At 38.1% G+C, this 13,683-nt stretch overlaps 1 protein-coding gene across 1 annotated transcript; it reads right to left on the bottom strand.

Annotated features, from left to right (window-relative positions):
* Positions 1–78: 78 nt before the first annotated feature.
* On the bottom strand, positions 79–13,404 carry LMOD3 (leiomodin 3). The gene is made up of 4 exons (XM_033132563.1): positions 13,300–13,404; positions 12,526–12,849; positions 8,864–10,264; positions 79–2,678 (listed from the first exon to the last, which is right to left on the bottom strand). Exons 2-4 carry the CDS (start codon positions 12,817–12,819, stop codon positions 2,652–2,654), a joined length of 1,722 nt encoding a protein of 573 aa, XP_032988454.1. The 5' UTR covers positions 12,820–12,849; positions 13,300–13,404; the 3' UTR covers positions 79–2,651.
* Between the last annotated feature and the right edge of the window lie 279 nt (positions 13,405–13,683).

A 13,683-nucleotide genomic window follows, 5' to 3' on the forward strand; every position in this document is an offset into this window, starting at 1 on the left:
TTAATGCACATTTGTGTTAAATATCTGAGAAACTCAGTGACAACTCTATAAACAATAAATATATACTATACAGGAAATGCTCAGCTTGTGTTTCAAATACTGTTTAATAAAACATTAAAACTTTATTAATTTGCAGCCAGAATAAAATTAAATTCCAGTGGGATTTTTTTTTTAACCTGACATGGGTTTATACACATTTTAGCCCCATTCGTTTTATACGTGGTGATTTCTGCTGACTAAACACAATAAACTTGGAGAAAGTGACAACTTGAATTTAAAAAATATATTCATTATAATTACTAACAATCAGTGGTCAATTCTGGAAGGATAACAATAGAAAAATGTAGCGTGTAAATACTATAAATTATCACATTGTTTTCTATTTTTATAACATTTTATATAACTCAAAACAGTGCTTATATAAAAATTCACACAAAGTTGCTAGAGAGTGTGCAATTTCCAAGAATGTCCTAGGTTTTTGTTACATTCAGTTTTCTAAGGATGCACTCATACCATTGGTAAAATGCAGATAGTATGTGATATTTCTTTATCTTTGGGAAAACTTTGATTTTTCATTATTTTGTCTCGTCACAGTATTAACGCAGATAATCCACTTTGCATGGGGTCTGCTATCACTAGGATATCAGAAAAATATTAAGGCTGGATCTATATGAGGCAAGTATCTGCAAGTGGCAGTAATAGCCCTTTGGCCCCCACACCCACTTCATAGCGTCTGTCTAAACAGGCAGAGTGAGAGCTCAGTGATCTCCAATCGGGTCTCGAGACCCCCCTCTCAGTGGAACAAGAAGCAAACACGTGGGGGGAAATCATTACACTTTAAAAACAAAAATCTTCAATTAGGAGATTTTTTTTGGGTGGAAATGGGTGGATAGAAAAAGCATAATGTGAACAACTTCGCCTGTCTCTTGATAAAACCTGTGATTTGAGGCAATAAGCTATGAATTTAGATCATCTTTTCTTTTTGTACATCTAAGATTAAAGTCTTCTTTCAGGACCATTAGCTCTTTGAAATTCCTGACTTTACTAATACTGTGGTTATACAAGCAAATGCATAAAGGCTTTCCAGAACTTCAACCACTAACATGCATTAAGCTTATAAACATGGTGAGAGTGCTTTGTCCTATCAGAGTTTAGTCTTTAGATGTAGAATATGCTAGACACTTCAAAAGTTTTATTTATTGCAGTCCTTTCTTAACTATCTTGCTTTATATGCAAGGATGTTTTACAGAAATAGTAAAAGGAGAAAACAAAGCTATCCAGCTGTTGGCTATTCTAAAATTTGTTGATTAATAACTGTAACTTTGGATGCTTTTGTACACACTGAATTATCTTTAAAAAATAGTAACACCGTATTTCTTTACCATAGCTTGTCCTTCTAAAAAAATGTATTGTTTAAGGGCTCTAGGAACTTGGAAGGAGGAAAGAACACTGGGCTTGAAGTTGTCTGGAAGGTTTTTGTGGAGGATTGGAACCTGCCCTGGGCTTTGAAGATGGGACAGGACTTTCATTAATGGAGAGTGGGAGGGAAGTCTCTCGGGCATTCCCTGGAGAGTCGGTAAGAGCAAAGGCTTGAGGAGTGCCTGAGGATGTGTTATCAAGAGGAGCATAAAGGGTATGTGGCAAATAAGACTGGGTTAGTAAATGGGGGCCAGGCAATGGGGGGCCTTGAATGCCAGGATAAGCAATTCTAGTTTAATCCTGCAGCAAGTTTCATTTAGAAGAATTTTGAAGAGAGCAAGAGGTCAAATTAGATTCACAGACTAAGCTTAAAAAGAAACAAAATATAGTTGGCTAAAACCAAAAGCTGCTCAGTAACTCTTATTTATTATTTATTTAATTTTTTTTTTTTACAATGGTAGCTTGCTGTCTCCCACTGTCCCTATATGTGTGGAAAGGGACTTTTTTGTATATATGCAGGATTTGTTTTCTCCATTACTTTCTCTGGAAACTGTTTTCTCCACGTTCTGAGGCTTAGACGTTCTGCTCATCGATACCCCTACCCGAAGTTACCCCCAAAACTCCAAGGAAATCGCCAAGGGAGAAAGCCAGGCAGGGTTGGTAACTGGAAATCTCAACTGATTCTGAGAGAAGAGCTAATTAACAATTCTTCCATTTCAACGCATCAGAAGGGCTTGGAGGTCAGTTTACCCTTCACATTTCCATAGCGTGAAACAATATTTGTTCCTTTTAAGATACTGTATGGTGAATTACAGCAGAGGAGATGGAAAGAGAGAAAAAAGGAAATAGAATAGTTAACACTTCCATAGCAATTATTGTTATTTAGCAAAAGAAAGCAATAATAAAGCAAACGTTTACAAAAAAAATTTTTTTTTAACTTCTGTGCTAAAAACATGACTCTAAATTTCACCTAAGTCACTCAAACTGATTGGAAGTAGAAAATGTTGATGCTGAATATTAATATTTTATCCCCTTCCTCCTTCCTTTTCAGCCTGGGTTTTGTCACGGGCCAAGCATTCTGCCTTTTACAAAATACTCCTATCAGATATTAATTAGCATTGTTCCCAGTTCCACCACCCGGATCCAGAAGTAGGGGGCTGATACAGTCTCCAAGCTGTAATCCAAGAGTCATTATTTCAATTCCTTGTTCTTCTAGATTATTCTGTCATCTCTTACTCCAGTTCTTTTGGCAGTTGCACCTGTGATTTAAGTATTTGAAGAAAAGGGGAAATATTAATCCTGAAAATTCAAGAACTTTATAGCAAAATGACAACATTTACATGTCTCAGAGGATGCAGAGTGGATTAGAAATTCTGGCCAGACAGCCCCCTAAATCAAGATAAAACAACAACAAGCACAGCTGCCATTCATTCTGCATTTACTGATCCAGGGACTGAGCCAATGGCTTTGAGCACATGGTGAAGCATATCGTAGAAACAAGAAGGCAGGTGCTGGAGTTGCCTGGGTTCAACTACTGGGACGAGCACCTATTAGTTGGGTGGTATTGGGCATCTGTTTGTCAGGTGCAAAGTGACAACAGTGGTATTTAACTCACAAGGCTACGTCAAGGATTCAGTAACATAATGCAAGTTAGTAATTCATGTTAACACTTATTTTTAAAGTATTTTCTCATTTCATCCTACAACAGCCTTGTAAAGAGGATACAGGCTCAGACAGGATAAGTAATTTGCTTAAGGTCACACAGCTATGAAGTGGCAGAGCACGATTTGGACCTATGCGTAGATCTCAGTACTGATTTCAGTACTCATGACTTAACCACCCAAAATACCACCACAAGACTATAAAATATATGTTCTTTTAACAACCAGTCTTTCCTCTTTGAAGCACATTCCTACTTTGATGCTCACTAAAATTTAACAACAAAATATTGTTTAGAGAGCCCTCAGGGACAAAAACATTCATGAATGAGTAGCATAAGTTTGACTATACATTAACTTGTAGCTTTGTTTCATAGGAACAACCTAAGGCAAGTTCTCAAAGGGTTTCAAGTGGTGTTATCTTAGGAGGGTGACTCATCCATTACGTACACACCCCCTTCCAGAGGACACTGAAGAATTCCAGAGGACACTAGGGTTTATATAACAATGACTAGGAATGTTTCTCCTTCTATTGCCCGTGCCCACCTGCTAATGTGATGGACCATTTTGGCCATCTGCTAAGGCCCCTCTTGCAGCCAGTTCTCTGCCCACCACCTTTGGCTAGAAAGTTCTCCCAACATCCTGCCTACCAGAGACGACCCTTGATCTGTTGTTGCTGCCTGCATAACCTTGAAACCAAGGTACCTTTCTGTGTGTCTGACCCTCTCCTTCGCCCTCTCCCTGCCAGGCTTTCAGGAGGGGGCAGCGTGACTGCACCTTGGTCAGACTCACTCATGGGAAAGAAGAGAAAATTGCAGAAGGACAGGATCTACAGAACCTAGTTAAAGAGAAAAAAGATCTTATAAATGAGACATAGAAGAAATGGCCAGAGGTGAAATGAAGGCTCAATAGTCTTACATTTTGTAATCAGAACAACTGCTTGTACATCATGGAGTCTTTTGGCTAATAAGGCTGTTCATGATATTATGATACTGAAGTCTTTCCAAAGGAGAAATTTAGCAGTGTCTTTAGGTAACTGGCTGGAAGCAGGATTGATAAACATAGACGAGCCCAAAGTGAAACTGAGTGAATGTTAGAATAGTTACCTTGTTTGGCACAGAAGCTTGCGTGTCACACACATGCATCTGTCCTCAGAATTAAACAGTTGCTGCAGATGGGATTTTTATATCAGTGAAAAGTATTAATGCTCATTGGGGATGGTAGGCAGCGGACAGACCACAGAATTTTTAAAGATGGAAGGAAATCATACATTTGCCTTGAGGATTAAGCCTGTACAAGCCTAATGTGTTTGTTTTGGGCTATTAGCATATTGATTTGAAGCTATTAGCTCATAGTCATTATCCAATTAGTTCAGTTTGTTACATAAGACAAAGACTTTTAAAACACAACAGAAAACAAGAGCAACAAAAACTGAAAAATTCTACAGGAGCCAAATAAGTAATGGAAATGAGTGAAGCAGGCCAGGTGTTAAGCAGTAGGGTATGATGGGGAGTGAGAAAAACTGGAGAGTACAGGGCCTATCTCAAGGCAGAAGCCAGTGCAGGTCCAGCTGATTTGTGCCAGTCAAATGAAAGCACTGTTGTCAGATCTCATGTTTTGAGTGGTACCAGATATATGGATTTTTTAATGGGATTTTTATGAATTTTTTAATATTTAAAAATTTTATATAATAATACTCATGCCAAAAAAAAAAACAGGCTTTCAGATCTGGCCTATAGTTCACCAGTTTTCAATATCTGGCCTACAGCATACATCTCTTTTAAACTGAATTAAATAGGCAGCTTCTTGCAGGAGATAGCATTTGAGCCAAGCAAATATACAGATTTTCCTTTATTCCTTGGTGGCAACTTCATTTCAAGAATCTTGGGCCAGAAGCATGTAGTAGGGAGAGAATAAACATTAAAAATGAAAAAATACAATTTAAAAATATAAAGTGACTGCTTAATGAGATACAGTCTAGAAAATACAAAAATAATATTTCTAAATCCATGAGAGAAAAACAACTAATTTTTTATTTTTTTTAAATTTTCTAAGAATAGATAGTTTTTATATACGTTTTGGCATTTAATAGTATAGTTGGAAACATCAGTTTTAAAAAATCATGATTTCAAATTGTATTTTAATTTTAACTGCATATTTGAAAATCCAGGGGTTCAGAGGGCATCTCTATCCTCCAAAGCAAGATGGGGAACCCCAAAAACCTTTAGTTTCACCTCTCCAAATGAGCATTGTTGTGACTCATTTGACTGGCCCAAAATATCCCTTTTTGCTAGGATTTTGTGATATCATCACTGATGGCATTTACAGTATTTCACTGAGTCTAAGATGCACATTTTGTGATGTTTCGTAGCCCTGAGATCAGAAAGTATCGATGGTGTTTTGCAGTAGTTGGCTGCATGTGCAAGCAGACACATCACTGCCTGTCTTACCGTTTGCGCCTCCTTTGAACTACATGCCCCATTGGTACTACACATGTGCAGATGCGTTGCCATTTGAAATATTTTTTAAAGAATGGTCACGCAAATGAGGCAAAACAGGATGGGTATGTAAGAATTCTTTTCTGTAAGTACCATTTCTGAACTTCTGTAAGTCTAAGATAATTTTAGAATAAAAAAAAGATGTCGGGCCGGCCGGTGGCTCAGGCGGTTAGAGCTCCATGCTCCTAACTCCGAAGGCTGCCGGTTCGATTCCCACATGGGCCAGTGGGCTCTCAACCACAAGGTTGCCAGTTCAATTCCCACAAGGGATGGTGGGCTGTGCCCCCTGCAACTAGCAATGGCAACTGGACCTAGAGCTGAGCTGCACCCTCCACAACTAAGATTGAAAGGACAACAACTTGACTTGGAAAAAAGTCCTGGAAGTACACACTGTCTCCAATAAAAGTCCTGTTCCCCTTCCCCAATAAAAATCCTTTAAAAAAAAAAGAAGATGTCAAAAGTCTTTTAAAAGATTATACCGTGATTCGGCATTAAAGCAGAAATGTATTGTGTATGCAGCAAGGCAGAACAGCCGAGCAGTGGGAGCCAAATGACATTAGCGGAGTGAGTTTTCATCAGTGCAAACTGCATTTTCATTTTCTCACAGAGCATTTTACAGGACCACGCAGATAAAGTTGTGTGACACTTTGTATCTGAGATACATGCAGGTGCCTATTGCAGGCCAAGCCAAGGACTGAAAGCGGGAGAAATTGCCAATCCCTGGGAACAGATAAAAGAGACATTTCAAAGCAGAGGCTCGTATGCAAGACCATCATTCAAAGGTTAGCTCAGAGGACACTTTGAAGCATGTTTTTCTTTCTTAGTGGACATTAAAAAACACAACACTGATAACATTTTAGAATTGATTGCAAATGTAACATGTAGTACTTAGTAGGATGGTGCATTTTGCAATTACCATCATGAATTTATTTTAATGTCTTTTGCTTTACGATCTGGATTCAAAATTAAAGTGTTCTCAGTCGAGTAAAAGGCAGAATGTCTTGACTATGAAGATTATAAAACCTACACTCCATGTAAACTCCGTGACGTTGAGACTGTTCCTGTCCTATTCACTGTGATGTCCCCGAGCCCTCTGATGGTACCTGACACGTGGAGTGCTACGTCAATATTGTTTCATTTATGAGTAATTGAATGGATGGAGCGAACAGACTCTAGGAAAAGCAGATTGCTCAGCAGAGCATTCCCACAGGGCAGGGAGTTGGGTCAGATGACCATTTCACCTTCGTCTCGTCTACTCTGAATCCACATGCTCCCTTTAATGTGGATTTTTTAAAAGTTCTCTTCATTCTTTTCAGACTAATGTTATTTTCTGACTGTGTAGCCAGGAAGGAAGCTTGGATATGCTTTACCGATGGCTGGTTACAGAAGTGAGAGAGCTAGTTTCTCTCAAAACAACACCCTCAACCACCCCTACGGAGGTCTCACTGCCCGGAGAAGAGCAGGTGCAGGAAGTCTTGATGTTGTGCCCAAGGGCAGGCACAGAATTCTCTCCTGACCTCATGTGGCTTCTAGCATGCTCACCATGGCTCCTGCCCCAGCAAGAGTCAGAGTCCCCCTGAGTCACAGATATGTCATCCTTGAAGTAGAAGAATGGAATGTTGTCCATTCTGCATTACTAGGAAATGGAATAAAGGACCTACATATAAAAGGTGTGATCAAACAATACGGTGAACTCTGCTGCCGAGTGCCATCCAACGGAAAGGCAAGGGATCCTCGATTAATTGTACTTTTTGACCTTGATGGAATTGTTCAAGCTGAGTTTGTACCCAGGAACACTATGGAGAACTCTGAATATTATAAGGGGTTATTACAGCGTTTAAGAAACGATATGTGTAGAATACAGCCTGAGAAATGGGCAAACGGTTTCATCGTCCATCATGACAACTCTCTGTGTCACACATCACTTCCAGTACGGCAATTTCTGTCAAATAAAAACGTTATGGTGTGTCTTCATCACCTTATTCACCGGATCTGGCACTGTGCGACTTCTGGTTCTTCCCCATAGTCAAAATGACTATAAAAGGTAAATGTTTTGAATTGATTCAAGACATCGAGGCAGCCACGACAGTGCAACTAAAGACACTCGTGAAAGAGGACTTCCAGAACTGCTTCAGAAAGTGGCAAGAACAATGGGATAAATTTGAAGTGGGAGGGGGGAGTATTTTGAGGGGGATTAATGGCAATGTATCTTTTACTGTAATAACTTTTTTAAATTTAAACATTCACCATATTTTTTATCACACCTTGTGTGTGTGTGTGTGTGTGTGTGTGTGTGAATAAGTCACAAATATCTTATTTTGTAAAACATAGCTCTTGAAGCAGAAAAAGAAAAAACTTACATGGAAATTTGTAAAACATCTTGAAAAAATTGTGACTATGACAAAATAATATATTAACTATTTTGTCAATGTAATGTCGACTAAATTACACACTAGATTTTAAAATAATAGTTAATTATCAATCACCTGTGGCCTTTGGACACACATCTTTCAGCCTCTATAAATACTATAATAGTATTTACAAATGAAATTTATTTCTGTAACTTAACCTGCAAGAAATAGAACATTTTCATATATCAGGGCAGTAATAGTTAATCGCAGTAAATATTAAAACTGAAATAGTAAAATATTTTGAAACTTCATTGATTTGTAGAGACACTAACCTGAAGTTTACCATTTGTCTACCTGCCTAAATGCAATTGCAGGTTGTCTCTCTTTACCTACTAAAAATGAACCAACTGTTTTTAAGCGTTTGGAGCATTCAGTTTATCTACAAATGACTGGCCATATTAGGATTCTTTCTTACTTATTCCAACAGCAGTTTCCTCAGGATCTCTGACTGTCAGCTTTGAGTCCCTGACCCTGGACTCAGAACTGAATTTCAATGTCAACTCTAGAGCTTCCGAACTGTATCTCCTAGATATATTATTTAACTTCTCTAAGGCTCAGTTTCCTTTCAATGAAATGGCGAGAATAATAATACCTACCTTATGGGGTTGTTAGGATGATTATATGAATTAATTCCTGAATCTGGCCTACAGTAAATGCTTAGTAACTGTTAGATGTTAATATTATTGTTACAGATGTTGCATGTACATAGATGTATGTCCTTGGGGATAACCAGTAACTTAGATCTACTGGTAACACTGAGGGGCTTCCTCCAGTTAGTCACAACTAGTGAGAATCTGCCGGTGTTAAAACGAGCAGGGAATAGTTAGGATACAGCCACTGTGGTGCTTGTTCACCATTTCTCCCTCCTTCTACTTACAGGTTTAAGAAAGGCAACGTTGCTGTGACGAATGTCGTTTAAGAGCTGATCTCGGGGAGTGATTTCCACCAATGGGGGTGGCCTATTTCTCGGCACTGGTTTCAGTGTTTTGATCACATCTTTGAGGTTGGTTTTCTCGGGTGCTTCTTTGGCTTCCTCCGGCATCCGAGATTTACGCTGGGTCCTCTTCAGCTTCACCGTCTGGAAGGAGTCATGGTCAGTTCTGTGCTGAGGAGGCTGCGATGGCTTTTTCATCACGTCATGTCGCCGACTGAAGGGGACTGGCTGGGGGCTGGGAGGACGAGGAGGCTGGAGGAACTCCTGCATTCTGGGATCTGGCATTGGCCCTCCTAGCAGCTCCCACATCCCAGGTGGCAGCCCCAACCCATTCTCCAACATGGCTATTAACCTTCGCTGCTCTTTGAGTTGCTGCTGTTTCTGTTCTTCTTGCCTTTTCTGCCTTTGTTTATCTTGATTCCTGGTGAGCAGATTGGTTACCACCATTCTGGGACCCGGAAGCTCAAAATGGTAGCCCATCTTCAGGAGGGTGCTGTTCGCCTTCAAAAGTCTGGCTATTTCCATTTCGGCCTGGTGGCCCAACATGTGCCTTTGATTGTGAAACCGAAGTTCGGTGAGTGTCTCGTTAAACTGGAGACACCTCATGATGGCTACAATTCCTTTACCTGTGATGAAATTGGACTCGATGTTGAGTGTGGTAATACTCCTATTTTCACGCAACATGATAGCCAAGGCAAACGCTACGTTTTCATCTGCACCCACATTTGCTAAACTGAAGGTTTTGATGTGTTTGTTTTTCTTCATTGCATTGACAAAGTCCAGTAACATTTCTTTGGGGATGTTTTCAATGTTGTTCAGGTTGAGTTCCTTCATGTCAGGATCATTTTGTCTAACTCGCCTCAAGCTCCCATCCAGGTCTGTTTGGTTTCCTGAAGGCCTTGCACTCACTTTCAAAAAGCTGGTATCTAGAGCTAACTTCTTAGGATCTAATTTTGATATTTTTTTCTCAGTTTTTTCTTGGGCCTCTGGTCTGTCTTTCTGTTCTTCAAATGCTTCGTTAGTTACCTGAGGGCAGTTGTTCTCACCATTTCTGACTTGCTCCTTTACTTTGCCTTTTTCTTCTCTTTTTGTTTTTTCATCACTCCCTTCACTGTCATCTTCTTCTTCATCATCTTCATCTTCTTCATCTTCATCGTCTTCATCTTCATCACCTTCATCTTCATCATCTTCATCATTATCCTCATTATCTGTTTCTTGGACATTGTTGTTGCCCTTTGATTCTCTTTTATTTGCAGCAATTTCATTATTGAGCTTTTCTTTTAAATAGTGGGACACCTTTTTATTGTCTTTATCTATTTCTTCATACTCTTCTTGAGCGTTTTCCTAAAAGAGAGGTTTCTGATGGTTAGAATACATACCAGTGAAGAAATATGAGGTAGAGCAATATCTACTGGAGATAATTAAAAGATTCATTATTAAGAAAAAAGTAAGTAAATAAACTGTATGGATAGTATTTCATTTGTGTAACTGTATATGTAGAAACATATATACACAAACACATATACAATATATAAAAGTTTATAAATGTACAGAAAAAAAAGTGTTGCACTGTTTACCAAATTAGTAGTTATCTCTTGGGAAGATAAGTTATATCTTATCATTAAGATAACTAAGGAGGGGGAAGCATTTGGGGAAGGAAGTGTAACATTCACTTGTTACAGTATACAATTCTAGAATGCTTGAGTTTTTTTAAAAAACAAAGTTTAAAACACATATTAGTTTTGTAAGCAAATACAACCAAAATAAAGATAATTTTTTATAAACACATATATAAACACGTTACCAAAATAAAGATAATTTTTTTATAGACACATATATAAACACACATTTTTGGGCTGTGTTTAGCTCCTCTCATACATTAAAATGAAACCTAGTTAATTTTGTGTTCAGACTCTGTATTGTTTTTAAAAATGCTGTACAAGTTCAGAAGCAATTAATAATGATTTGTTTTGAAAATGTTATGGAGTTATCTACCTATACATTGAAGTCTTTGTTTTGAATATAACTGAATAGGCATCTTTGTATTCAATAGCCCTGGATTACACAATAGTTTTCTTATAGCCATAACCAAAATTTACATTCCCCAGATGCTGGCTAATCTAGTTTAATATGTGCATAGAGTTTCCCTAAAAACATAATATATTGTGGGGAAAATGAGAGCAGTTTAATATTTTGGAATATACCAAAACACTTGACTTTGATTTTGTCTCCTCAGCTCTGTGAAAACTGCCGTGTCTACTGCAGGACAGGTTCACTAGTTCCAATTTCTTTTGAAGGAAGGTATCTAAGAGGTAGAGCCAGCTGGATTATGAAGAGATTTAGAAACAACTGTTCAGTCTAAGAATGAAAATGGTAGTTTTTAAATCAACAGTGTTTATTCGTTGCTGCCCATCAATGAGTACACATTCTTATACAATATGTATATCTCAAAGGTATCATTTTGAAATCTGGTGTAGTAGTTTGAGACACGGGTTTATCCAAATAAGAACTTGATTTAATTGAACATAACATATTGTAGGTTGGAATTGACAGTTGTCAACACCTTAACCAGCCTTCACCACTGTATTTCTCATCTGCTCCAGCAGGGGGAGCCAGACATCAAGCTGTTGTTTCAATGACACCAAGAGAAGGAAAACTGAAAAGCACCCGATCGATTTTCTTTTTCTGAAATTGTTCATATAGAATTGGCTTTTACTCCAATTGTAAAATGTCTGCAAATTGTACCTTAAACTCTAACCTGATTAAGCCATCAATTTACTTTTTTGAATTTAGTACATGTTTAAACTCTCCTGACCGTGAGACCAATTTATAACTGTTCTAATTACAGCTGGTGTGATAATAATGTGACAAGATATATCTATATCACCAGGCATAACTGAGAGACTTTACTTGGGGGGAATCTCTGTCTTTTTTTTTGCTAAGTAATTTTTAAGTGGAACATCAGAAAAAATTATGCTAATGTACAATAAGTTTATAGATTTAATCACAATTCTACTTTTCATATGAAAACATTTAAGAAAGAACTATCTTTAAAACAACTTAATAGCTATTAATTTCTAAACTCATCACTGATATCTAATGCACTGTACAAATATTGGATATTTTTGGTTATTTGACTTGGTTTAATTGTAGCATAAGTGGATGGACTTTAGGGGGACTGTGACACCCCTGAAATTGTATGTGAAATATTGAGTATGTATATATGTGTCGGAAGGAAAGGGTACAGAGCTTTCATCAGCTTCGTAAAGGGTTCTGTGAGCCAAAATAGTTAAAGACAACTGTCTCTGCCTTATGAGTTAGTTCATTAAATATTATGTCTATAGAATACAGGCTTTTCTACACAGCAACCCATAGCAATTTTTTCAAAGGAGGTATTTACAAGAAATTACCAACTTTCCCCTTACAACTATACCATGTAAGTATTTCAGGAAGTTCCAATATGGAGTAGGATTAAATATTACGATTTAATCTTTAAGTGGCAACAAAACAACTCAAGACATGAAATTTTGAGAAGTGACAGTTACAACATGGACACCTGCCATCCCAGGCAGCCATTTCTCCATTGTACACAAATCCCTGGTTACCTCAGATGGCACAAAGGTGACAGGAACACGTTCATCTTCCAGCATGCGTCTGGATGCCTTTTGCCAATACATATAATCAACAAGAGATTTATGGTTGAAGTTTCCTGTGGGTGGTTTGTCGGTTTGATCTTTTTGAATCATTCCCACTGGAAGCCTGGGGTCAGGAGCCATGACTTCCATTTCTGATTGCAGTTCTTCCAGTTCTTCGGGTGACAAGTTGGCCAAGATTTTATCTTCATCAACCTCTTCATCAAAGAGTTCTTCTTGATCTGAATTCTTGCTGTGCTCTGACATGATTATTTTTCTATATTTTTTCCTATCTTACTAGAAAAGGAGAAATAATCAAAGATGATTAAAAAAAAAAATACTCAAGAAGTTTCCCCAGTTAACAAGCATTCCAATCAATACCACTATGAGAGATTTTTTCCCCCCCTAAGAACCTCAGTGGTGCTTTCTGATCAGTGAAGAGTGACTGCAGCTAAGCTGATGCCATGTCTATATTAAGCAGGGCTTGGCTGGATAGGGTCAATTTATGGAACTACTATGCTGCTCTCTTTTCGGCAACTTGAGTCAGCTGTGCAAATCCATCTGACATTTCAGTACAGCTGCTTATGTTTGCCAGTATCAGGTCTACAGAATCACTGCAAGAATAAATGAGGTTCCCTTCCCATGTGCTCTGACATTGTCACACAGAAACTCACACAGAGCAGACACACATATCCCAGTACACAGGGGAGAGTACTTCTTTTTATGTAAACGATTAAAGCAACTTACAGTATTTCAGAAGGAAAATCCAACCAGCGGCTTGGATTCTACTGAAGTGAAAAATTCATTTGAAGGAACTTGCCTCTTCACTACAATGTGACTCTGGAAGCAAAGAAACCTGTACACAGCACAGCTGAGGTCTTGCTATGTTACTCAACTGCTGTGTAAGCTGAACCTTTGCAAGATGTCCTTATTTGCATCTAGATCCTGTGATCTAACAGATGCGGACAACAAGCACTTGAATTTCCACTATGAGTAGGGAGTTTAACGTTTTAAATAATTTGTTTTTCATATTAAGTATCCATTAAGCTAGGATAAATTTAAATGGATCTAAGCTGAAATGTAAAAAAACCTCAAACATTAAAGTACCAGAAGAAAGTGTGAGAAGATTTT

The sequence above is a fragment of the Rhinolophus ferrumequinum genome, chromosome 17, assembly GCF_004115265.2.
Source record: "Rhinolophus ferrumequinum isolate MPI-CBG mRhiFer1 chromosome 17, mRhiFer1_v1.p, whole genome shotgun sequence".
Classification (NCBI taxonomy): domain Eukaryota; kingdom Metazoa; phylum Chordata; class Mammalia; order Chiroptera; family Rhinolophidae; genus Rhinolophus; species Rhinolophus ferrumequinum.